The sequence below is a fragment of the Athene cunicularia genome, assembly GCF_003259725.1.
Source record: "Athene cunicularia isolate RWA chromosome 3 unlocalized genomic scaffold, athCun1 chr3_part1, whole genome shotgun sequence".
In the NCBI taxonomy this organism is placed as follows: Eukaryota; Metazoa; Chordata; class Aves; order Strigiformes; family Strigidae; genus Athene; species Athene cunicularia.
Genome location: NW_020799097.1, coordinates 92105052 through 92116596, shown reverse-complemented (window position 1 = coordinate 92116596; position 11545 = coordinate 92105052). Strand labels below are relative to the sequence as shown.

Below are 11545 nucleotides of genomic sequence, written 5' to 3'. Positions count from 1 at the left end.
GAGGAGGGCGAGCGGCCGCTCAGCGCTCGGCCGCGGGGTGAGCGGAGCCCCGGGGCCTCTCAGCTAGTGCGGGCCACGGCTGCAAAACGAAAATCCCCCAACACACCCCAAACATTTTTACTCTTTATTAGGAGAACACTGTAATTGCATTTCGGTTGTTCTACATATGATTGTTAGGATTTTATTTTTTAAATACATCTGTCAAGGCTGTCGTACCGTTCACTTTTCATCCACTTAGTCGCTCTTTAGCCCTTGCTGTATAAAATGCCACCGTGGCTTGAGGAAAAACACCCTTACAGAATTGTAGGCTGGTTTTGCTGCCAAGATATCGTCAAGCTTGACAGAAATTCAGTGTCTGTACAATGAAATAATTAAAATAATGAGTTCATGAGTTTAGCTTTATTTAAATTTTCTGTCTGCAGTGAGGCCCAATACCAAATAATGACTTGCTTGGTGTGCTTGCAAGCAAAGTAGTTCATGTGCAGTACAGCTGTGTGAAAGAATAATAAAGATAAGAAGAATACCCTTTTTTTGATACCACTGATAACGTATATTGAGTGATACCAGTGGTGGCTTTGTTTATTTGTTTTAAACATTATATTACAAAGGCATATTTGCTTAACAAAAGTGTGTACATGCAGGATCAGGAGAAAAGGTTTTATTTACACTGTTTGTTACTTCTAAACCTGCTAGTTTTAGATTTATTAACTGGCATCTTTATTAACACCCATAATTAAATTCTGGTTGATGTATAAGTAATAAACCTATTTTCCCCCAGGATTTTTTGTTTCAGCAGACAATGTTAAGAGTAAAGGATCCTAAGAAGTCACTGGATTTTTATACGAGAATTCTTGGAATGACGTGAGTAGAAGTTGTATACCACAATAAATTTGGGTTTTCCTACTATTGTATTCAAGTTTTTGTTATTTTGATGTAATTATACTAATTGGTCTAGCTACATAAACAATGCTGGCCCATCAGCTGATGCCCAGTTGGACAGTCTGGCAATTTGTGAGAACTCCCACAGCACTGTTAATGCCTGAGCTGCAAATGAACTAATATTGGCCTTGATTAGAAATTTTTTTTTTTCTTAAATAGGTCACTCATTATCAGTGTACAACTTGCTTACTTCCTCCTCACTGAGCCTGCAGATAACCAGTAACTGTTACAACAGTGCTTATAATCAGGAGTCATTGCTATAGATCTTCAAATTAAGTGTTCTACTAGTTCTTGGAGGTGGCTTATGACCACCTCTGGTTGGTCATAGGAGACCAAGGCAGTGGGAGCTGGAGGCAAGGTCCAAACTCAGCCTTTTGGAGAAGGTTGTTGGGAGGCAGGTGCCCTGCAGTAGCTGAACATGTTTATGCCAATGCTCTTTGTACATTCTTGACATTTGAAATGAGTTATTTAAAAAAAAATTCTAACATAGTTTTAAACATCTTAAAGTGAGTCCAGATTAAAGTAAAATAAGCTACTTCCATTCTAGTGAAGATGTGGGTGAGAGAAAATAAAAATTAAATACCTGGTAAGCTAAAAAATAAATTAATTTGTTTTTCATACCTACTTGTTTTGTTTAAAAGTCCTACGTAAAAATGTATACCTCAAGTAGTTTTTTAGTTGATTAATGGATTTATCATTATACCTAGCTATTGAAATTGTAAAAATATTTTATCTGAAGGTATGTTTGTTTTTTAATCCTGCTGTGTCCTTAAACTTTGGTGCCAGTGAGCTCCCCAGAACAAATAAGTTTGGAAGTAAATCTTTTTATTCCTTGGTCGTATTTTCAAGGGGGTAAACATGAAGATCTTCCTGAGGAAATACATACAAGGATCAGAGTGGCAACCTCAAGATGTGAGCCTTTGTACTGGCTTTGCTATTCAGTTTCTGATAGTTTGTTTTTTATGCCTCTGATTCTTCTAATTCTTGTAGGTTTGTAATGTGTTCTGGAGTGTTTCTATTTGATAGTTCAAAACATATCTATTTTGAGATGTGGATTACAATGAGAAAGGCAGAAAATCACAGTAATAATTCTTCTATGGGGGGAGCGTCTTGGATTATTTGCAAGCTACCTGATTACCTTTTAAAGTTACTATTTCAAAATAATTGTTGCTATTTAGACTGCTTCAAAAATTTGACTTTCCTACAATGAAGTTCTCGCTGTATTTCCTGGCATATGAAGATAAAAATGATATCCCAAAAGATAAAACTGAGAGAACAGCGTGGACCTTCTCTAGAAAAGCTACACTTGAACTGACACAGTAAGTATTAATGAGAGATGACATTTAGGTAACAGTGAGAGTGTAAATCCTGTTGGATTGTATCAAAAATGTAATTACTGTGGAAACGTCTTCACTGACATACAGCCTTACAGTATGGCTGAGGTCTTGGATACTTGGCAAGCTTAATCTCTTTCCAGAACACTTTCAAACTGCTAGGTGAACAGCAGTACATAAATATGAAATAATGCTTGCTATATTTTGAGTATGCATGCCATCTAGGTAAGGAAGCCACAGAATTTAGGAAAACCCATTGTGGCTAGAACTTTCTTTGGATCCCCAGAACATCCTAATAATGGATAACTGTTGCTTTTGGAATCTAATCAAAAGAGGTATTAAGTCAAAACATACAATTCCCATAAACAGGACAAATTGGGTAATGCTACTACTTGTAATTATGCAGAAAGAATCTCCCAAATACCCCACTGTCTTGCCTAACTTCAGAACCTGCTACCCTCACTGTTTGCCGGTGATGGGTAGATAAACTGACTCATGCAGTGCAACCTTCTCTCTAATTTGAATGATACAGAAGTGTCTCTGCCTTGTTAAAATACAGAACCTGAATACTAGTGAAGGGCTGTGAACGTGACTGGATTAGCCCTCAGACTATCCCCAGAACGAGGGGAAATTTTGATAATTTAATGAAGGCAGCCAACAGCTGAAATTCTCTGGTTTCTTAGGAGAAAAAACTTATCCTCTTGAGGAAACTGAACATTTAGGATTTGTTAGTTTTGATGCTTTTCTTCAGTATCTAATAATTACTTCTTACAGTAACTGGGGCACTGAAAATGATGAAAATCAGTCTTATCACAATGGCAATTCAGATCCCCGAGGATTTGGTAAGTCTTTAGTTTTGTGTTTGTAGTTTTTAAGCTTTGCCTTATTGTGATGACATATTTTCTCTCACGTATTGGGGAAAAATGGAGCTTCAGATGTTTTTTTTTTTAGAAAACATCTATATAAATTCTGTGAAAAGGTTATTGGGTAAGTATATGCTGTAGGCCTTTTTTTTAATGAGAAAATATTTTAAACTTGTATGGATGGTAAGACTTTTCTAGTAGGTTACTGTGAAGAAAACGTACTAGCAGTAGGAAAGAAGGGAACTTCCATCTCTCCCTTTTATCTCTTCCAGCATGTATGCTGGGAAAGACTGTGAAAATAGGTAAATAAATGTCTTTCAGAGTAATGTGCTGCAGTGACACTTTTTATAAAGAATCTAATCCTCTGGCAAGCAAACACATGCTAATAGTAACCATTGAATGAGGAACAGTAATTGCTCTTGTGTATTAGCTTATCATGGTGTTTAGACCGATTTCGATTTGGATTTCTATTTTCTAATCCACTGGTTACCCATTTTAAGCTAGAAGGAGAGTTCTGTTTGTAGCACTGAGGATAGCATTTGTGTGGCTTGGTTTGATATTTTGAGTGCTTGAAAGGTCACTGGCTTGTGAAATAAGATTCATGCTCAATCTAGCCACTTGACATTTAAAGCTTCTGAATTGATTTGTAAGCTCAGGCCTTGCACAGCACTAGTGTTAGTCTCTGCAAAGACAGCATTAATGATAAACTCCTTGTACTGTTGAACTGAGCAAAAGCAACAAAATATTGACATACTTACAGAAAGGAAATACATGTAAGAGTTTGATTGAAAATCTTACTTTTTCTTACTCTAGATAATATGAAATATTTTAACTCCGAAGTTCCTATTTTAAAGGCATTATGAAAAAGCCGACTTCCTGAAAGTGTCGTTTTTCTTGTATACAATCATACTCTGTGTGAACTACAGCATGTAAACATTTAGCACAAGGTGAAATACTGAGCAAACTTTTTCCTAGAACACCCAGCAATACTTACAGTGTACTTCTCTCTTTTTATCTTGTTGCACAGGACACATTGGAATTGCTGTCCCTGATGTCCATAAAGCTTGTAAGAGGTTTGAAGAACTGGGAGTGAAATTTGTGAAGAAACCAGATGATGGTAAGTCTTGATCAGAAATGCAATTCAGTTTTTTTCCCTTGTTTTAATATATTCTGTCTAGTAGATCTACCTGAAAAGCTGTGTAATATGTTTCTAGTAGTTGCCACTGCTTCAAAGGTGCTAGAACTACTTACCGTGCACCTTCTTACACAGTGAACAACACTGACAATAGATCCATTTTGGCAACAGTAGTTAATCAGTCTAACCACATGCCTTCTGTATGTTGTCTGGCCTTCAGGAAAATTCACATGCTTTGTTGATGTTGTATTTTACTATGTATACTACTGTCCAGGGTTATTACAGAATTTACTTTCATATGGATCAAACTCACGTCACATATGTTTGGTTCTTATCATATGAAAATAAGGTGACTCAGAAGACATAATTACTCCCAGCCATTAAAACTGAGCAATTCTTGGCTTTTCTGGCAATTTTTATTTAAATTCACCTAATGCCACCTACTAGCCATTACCATTTTAGCTGTTCTGCCAGCTTTGGTAGAAATAGCCTCATTAGTCCATATCATATTTGACTTGTATGACTTATGGTGAAAAATACATAATGTATAGTTCAAATGCCTAGAGGGTATATAAATTAAAAATTTCCATGCCAAAATAGCCTAAAATGCAGAAGTCAGTAGTGAGAAGTCCTTACATTTTTCAACTGGATAGACCTTATGAAAGTTTTAGGACCGATGCATTTCAAAACTGACATCTGATACTCAGCAACATATACAAATCTGTGATACTTCTTCGCTCCATTTAAGATAATGAATTAATTTGGTAAGAGATGAATCCCCATGTGTTCTAGCAGGCCCTCAGAGATTAGAGGGCCTAGGGGTGCCTGGATTTATCTCTTAATAGGTATGCCAGTTATGGCCGTAACGATAGGCCTGACACCAGATGCAAGAACAGCCCCTATGCTGTAGGTTGCATTCAAGAGAAGCAGCCAAGTTCTTGAATAGTACAGTTTATTCTTATGCAACATGGACAGATTCTTTAAGACTGCCTATGATAAATGCACAAACTGCAGGTTGGCTATACAGCACTACACACAAAAAGAACGAATGCAATGACACACACTTAATTCCCAGGTAATCACTCAGTATAGCTGAGGGCCCAAATCTTACCAGTAGGTGTCCCTTTTGGGGGGAAGCGAGGAGCACAAACCCGTCGATCTTTCCCTCCGATTTGGCATTGGATTATCATCCCCCCAAGCTAGATACAAACTCGGGGTAGTATTTATCTAAGTATGTATGTGTGTGAGTGAGTGAGTGGGACTGTGGTCAAGCCATTGTTTCTTGAGTAATGACACAGCACATTCCTTGGTGGAAGGTGTGCGCTGTTTTTTTGTGGGAAAAGAGGAAGAGTGAGAGAGAAGGTCTGCAGAGTACTGCAAAACGGTTCTTGAGAGGAGGGGAAGAGCAGAAGATAAATCTGCATAGTCATGTCAAATGTTCCTTAAGATAAGTGGAAGAACGGGACCACGTGGCCTCCACCTGCCTCTGCATTCCTCCTTGGTGCCATGGCAATGCAAATCACTTGTTCTCCATCCCATCCTATGTTTGTTCTGGGCACCATGTGTTAAGGAAATGTGTGCTTTGCAGATTTTTTTGCTGTTTTGCTTTTCCCACACTTCCAACATTCTTCCTTCTGGCTATAGAAACTAGACCTGTTCGTACTAACAATGTGGTTTTTTTTTTAGTTTGAAAGTAACATTAGTACATGAAGCTTCAGTTTACTTGGATTGATATTGATCTTCTAGATTCCTTGCTAGAGGAATAAGAACAAGTAGTTGAAAAGAGACTTAAGTTATTTTCATTTTATTCACTGCGTTCTCAGCTGAAGGAAATGTAAGAAGTGTAGCTGAAAACTTGAACATATTTCTTGATTTAAGAATTGACCTTTGTATTTCTAGTGCTCCAAATTTTCTGAGCTCTTTTTAATTTGTTCAGCACCTGTTGAACTCAGAGAGTTGAAGTGAGAGATACTGACTTTGATTCTGTATCACTGCACAGCTCTAAGTATGTAGGAGGGGAAGTTTAGACTAAATGGAGTAAGTCACAGGAAAGAACTCTTGAAGCAGCCAAGAGAGAGTGAGAGCAAAAGCTGGTTTTCAATGTTAAATAAAATTGCTGCCACAAATACAAAGGAGGAAGCAGTTTTGAACTTCACATTCGTTGTTTGTGGAGCATGCTGAGACACCTAATGTTATTTTTCTTTTCCCTATATTACTGAATCAAACATTACTATTTTCTCAGAAGTTTTTGCAACTAGAATATATTAAGAGTTAGGTTGATTCTGCTATAGTAAATAGCTTAATAGAGCAACTATAATTAAAAGTGTGTGGTTAATGCTTTAAGGTAACGTGTTAAGCTGTGCTATTCTGAATTACTGTTGAAGACAACTTCTGGGGACCTTGTTTTAATACGTAATATTTTTTCCAACAGTAAAACTTAAAATATTCCTGCCCTGCATTTCTCTGTTTTATGAAGTAATGCAAGTGTGTACTGTAAACCACAAACAAAAACCAGTAACATAAATCTTCAGTGTGGAGGCAAGAATGATGGAAGATGAACAGCACAGAGAAACGCAGGATTTTATACTGGCAAAGCCAGCTGAAGAACATATGTTAAAAAATCCTGGAGCACAAAAGTATTTTTCTGAATTTAGAGGATGAACACTTAGAGGGGTATATACAGAAAACCTCAATCAACAGAAGAAAGAATTTGAAAGTGACTTTAAACTACAGCTTTGTTGAGAGCAAGATTGACAATTTAGCATGCAAAGATCTAATGCTGATTAAAAACTAACCTAGATGTTTTCAGAATTAGCTAAGTTAGAACTAGTTCTTATGCAGAAGGAAAAAAAAAGGAAAAATATTTTCCCAATAAGTCATATTTGACATTAAGAACTAACCATGTAGTCTTAACTTTATCTTGTATTTTTTTTCTTAATAGGTAAAATGAAAGGACTTGCATTTGTCCAGGATCCTGATGGCTACTGGATTGAAATTTTGAATCCTAACCACATGGTGACTCTCACTTAGTTCTAATGAAGTATATTATATAATAGATGCCCACTTTGAGCCCCCTGGAGAAAATCCATAACACTGTTAAATTTTTGATTAATGGAGAGGAATCAGTCGTGTTCAGAGTCTCCTCTAAAACTATCCCCTTGGACCTCAGTGTACATGAATTCCTTTTTTCTTGCCCTGTGATACCAGTGCAATTTGTTTCTGATTAGGAATACTCAACATTTTTTGGAAGACCGCTTACACAGATTTTCCTCTTGATTATGCTAATATTTCACGAAACACTATCAAAAGATACACATCTCACTCTGTTTCAAACTAACAACAAAGAAACCCTATGTTACTACTGATGTGCTTCAACAAGGAGGACAAAAAGCCCTTGAGAATATTTTTTTTGTGAAGTTAAAAGGGTGTGAAGTCTTCAGGATCTATCTTGTATACTAGAAAATAAAATTTCAGATTAACTTTGACTTGAGTAATAGTATGTTTATGAAAGTCCTAATTTTATATTATGCCAGGCAAAACTCTTCAAGGAGTAGCCTTAAACAACCTTGCCTGGAACAAGAAACTTTCTGGAGGCAATAAATTGGTCCAGCAGAAAGAATTCAGTCTTTCAGCTTCTGGCTGCTGATTGACAGTCAAGGTAAGAGGTCTCATAGTTGCTGACTCACAGTGATCCTTCTCATCTCTTCCAACACTGAAAAGAACTTGCTCACAATTTTTATTTCAGTGGAAGTCTGGGGCTATATTTAACTTAAATGCTCTGTACATTCTGCATTAGGAAATTAATGAAAGAGTAGCAACAATTTCCTACCAGTAGACAGTTTGATCAGCCCTCTCAGAATGAGTGATGGTTACTGAAATGATACCTGTAAAGAGTGGGAAAACATGTTTACATATGTTACACAGATTGATTTTACGCTCTTCCACCTGCTACAAGCAGTGTAAACTATGTCAGGTTTTGAAATCCCGTTGTTCCTTCCAATAAGAAAGAAACCCTCTGTCCTGTCTTACTGTGTTTTGAGTAGCACTCAACTCCTGCTAAGTCTTCAGTTATTTGACTGTTGAATAGTGTAATGGCATTGCAGTTCACTTCCAAATAAAGCACTGCCGCAAACTACAGAATTTTAAAGCAGTATGATGTGTTGCTTTGTTAAGTGTTGAATCCTAGATAACTGAAAGGATATTTGTTTTGGTTTGTGGATTCTTTTTTGAAAAGAAATCTGGTGATAAAAGAACATGAATTGGGAGTGCTGTAGTGAAGAAGGTTAACTGTGTGACTTGATTAGCAGGATGTTTTGGTAACTTAGTGATAGTGTACAGCGTTAATAATAACTGTCAATAACTCCCTGGCTTATAAGTGAAAGCAGAAATGTAGAAAGTACTGCATTTGATTTCTGCTATACTAATGTAGATGTTAATGACTTAAATGCTGTGTTGCTGTCCTGTCTTACCTGAAAAATCTGCCCCATCTTAACAAGATAGCATATCTAAACTCAGCCATTTTACAGAGCTCCACATGAAAAATCATTCTTAAAACTTAATCCAAGATATTTTGTTTAACCTTGGAAAGGAGTAAAATAGATTCTACGCTTCATCTGAGCTTTAAGTGTTGGAAAGAGGAATGTGAAAACTATTGCTCTGCTTAATACCCCCTGCAGATGTGCAAGCAATCATAAATTAATTGGAAGGCAGACATAGTAACTAAAAAGATAAATTTTTTTTTTCAGTTTTCTGTTGTTATATGAAGCACCCCATATATTTTAAATTGTCATTTGCATGGTATTTTCTGGCTGGTCTCTATGTACAGATAGTGTGGTTTAGGTGGGGCCTTATCAGTGTCATTCATATACAACAGATTCTTTCCCTGCTTGAATATTTGCCAAGTTGCCTTTTTTCTGCAACAATAAGTACTGTTGGTTCATAGTTGCATTCTCTATTTTTGCCTTCCTGTACTTCCAGAACTAATATCTAGTCTGTTCCCTGCCTTGCTCCTTGTGCAGTTGATTATTCTCCTGTATGTTAGGTCATTTTGATAGGGACAATATAGTTAATCACTGTTTGGAGCAAGATCTCTTTAAGTGAGCTGTCTTAATAGCTGTCACCACATGATCTCTGTCTTTTTCCTCCCAGATAGGGAGCTTTTGACTTTGCACCCCCTGCCTCAAGCAGGCTAATTCACCTTAATATATTAGGTGGCAAAGATTTTCTTGCATGCTGGATTAGCTTTATGTCAGGTTTATTAAGCAGAAATGAGGACCCAGCTCAAGGCTCTTATTTCCTGAATGAGTAAATAAAGCTGTTCATTTTAGCAGAAAGTTAGATTGGCTCAAGCTGACTCATGATACTTCATCCTTCTTTAAAGAAAGTACACAACTTTGCAGAATACCTGACAGCAGCAATTAAGACGACTCAGTTTGAAGACTATTGTAGTGTAACTGTAGTATGGTATCTTCTGAAGTTAGAATGAGTAGTGCCGAGAAGCATGAGAGCTACAGCAATGAAACAAAGCACTCAGTGGATTGCAGTTTATATAGGTTGTGATCGCTAAACTGTTTTTCATATACATCCTTCTGCTGCTGGTGTTCTGAAACAGGAACTTAAAATGAAGTAAAACTCAACTCAAGCACAAGTGCTATCTGCAGGTCCTTACCATTCAGAATCTCTCATTAGATTATGTGAGTAGAAAAATTATTTTGACTAATAGTAGTCTAAGTGAAGTTGTCTAAAACAAAGTTTTATTTCAGTCAATACAGATAAATCATCTAAAGCTTTATGACCAAGGTGTTGTCAAGCAAAGGATCAAAATTTTACAAGCTTGTAACTTGGTGGTTCATTATCAACATACAGTGTTTCATTCAGACTTGTTTCACTACACTTCAAAGTACAGGTGTGACTGGAAGAGCTATTGACCCAATTGTATGGAATCCAGTAAATAAAACAGGGGTAGTTAGTAAATCAGATGAGTAAGGCAAAGGGTGTGCCTGTGGAGTTCAGTGGATAGCTACATGAGGAGGAGCAGGCTATGCAGAAGGTTTTGTGCTTAGTACTCAAAAGTTACTCTAAGCATGTTTGCTAATTTTGGGATTACCTCTGTTTTTTATGTGCTTGACAATGTATAGACAAGGTGAGAGATGATGAGGTAGCAAAGAGGAAAATAGTAAAAAACCACTGGAATCTACAAGTTAGTTACAGCAGTATCATCAAGTGGGCAAGGTTTGGTTGGTTTGTGGTTTTTTTTTTTAAAAAAAAACCCCTACTGCTGCTTGCCATATTGAGAACTAATTAAAACCAGTACTCTCTTATGAAATACAAGAATAAACTCTTGAAGAAAAGCAGTGATGATTCTTTTAGCTTGCAACATATGTTAAAGATTTTGGATGTTAAAACTTGAAATTATTTCATGTTCTGATTACAGACAATGCCATTTTTTATTTCTTCCAAGGTAACACATTTTCTGCTAAATAAAGCATAGCATTAAATAAACATGTAGCGCTTTCCAACTTGGAGGGCCTAAATTTAGCTTCATACAGTAGAGTAGAAATGAATCTTATGGTGAGATTGAGACAAGCCTGTCTTCGACAGGAAGAAGTTCCCAGTAGTCTGGAAAGTATCTGGTCAGACACCACCGACTGGCAAGCACACCGCTACTCTTCAGCAAAGGAAACGTCTATTTCGAATGTGGCCGAATAACAGCAGATGAGAAGGACAGGGAAGGTTGGGCGGCAGTTGCCATTTCATACGGGCTGGGCATTAACGCGCCCCGCTTGCCTGAACAACTGCCCGGTTTCTGACAAGCGCTGGCACCTGCCGGCAGGTTGGCAGCGGCCATGAAGCTCCCGCGCAGCCAGACCTGGAGTTCCCCTATCGTAACCCTCGCGTTAAGAAGCTTCCCCCGTGCTGTCCCTACCGCCCGCGCCAGGCCCCGCGGCCCCCCCGAGCGGGGGCCAAGTCCCAGGCACTCTTTCCCGGCCCCGCGGGGGTCGCGCCGCTACCGGCTGCCTCCGCCTTATGGCCGGAAGAGGAAACCCGGCGCCGCGCGAAGGGAAGGCCGGAGGCTGAAGGGAGCCGGTACCGGCGCCCTTCCCCTGTGTGCCTGCTTACGTCAGCACGCAGGAGGACGGCCGCTGTTGCTAAGTGACGTCAGCGCGCCGGTTGACGTAGCGACGGCAGGGCAGGGGGTGGAGGCCTTGTCGTCGGCGGGGCCGGTGAGTCCCGGGGGAGGGGGGCGGTCGGGCGCGTCTCCCCTGCGGAGCGGG

At 38.5% G+C, this 11545-nt stretch overlaps 2 protein-coding genes across 2 annotated transcripts in view; both read left to right on the top strand.

Moving 5' to 3' along the window:
• The first annotated feature begins 762 nt into the window (after window positions 1-762).
• Window positions 763-8406, top strand: GLO1 (glyoxalase I). The gene is made up of 5 exons (XM_026845012.1): window positions 763-861; window positions 2118-2258; window positions 3048-3115; window positions 4164-4253; window positions 7213-8406. The coding sequence occupies exons 1-5, from the start codon at window positions 800-802 to the stop codon at window positions 7299-7301; spliced, it is 450 nt and encodes a 149-aa protein (XP_026700813.1). The 5' UTR covers window positions 763-799; the 3' UTR covers window positions 7302-8406.
• A 2973-nt stretch (window positions 8407-11379) lies between these two features.
• BTBD9 (BTB domain containing 9) overlaps window positions 11380-11545 on the top strand; it is a 125385-nt gene continuing 125219 nt past the window's right edge. The window contains exon 1 of the mRNA XM_026844895.1: window positions 11380-11494. The gene's annotated coding sequence lies outside the window, so the exon portion shown is untranslated. The remainder of the gene's footprint in view (window positions 11495-11545) is intronic.

Coding starts and splice junctions, on each gene's coding strand:
- GLO1 (XM_026845012.1), top strand. CDS start 800: ATGTTAAGAGTAAAGGATCCTAAGAAGTCACTGGATTTTTATACGAGA. Junction 862..2,117: donor ACGAGAATTCTTGGAATGAC/GTGAGTAGAAGT, acceptor GTTGCTATTTAG/ACTGCTTCAAAAATTTGACT. Junction 4,254..7,212: donor TGTGAAGAAACCAGATGATG/GTAAGTCTTGAT, acceptor TTTTCTTAATAG/GTAAAATGAAAGGACTTGCA.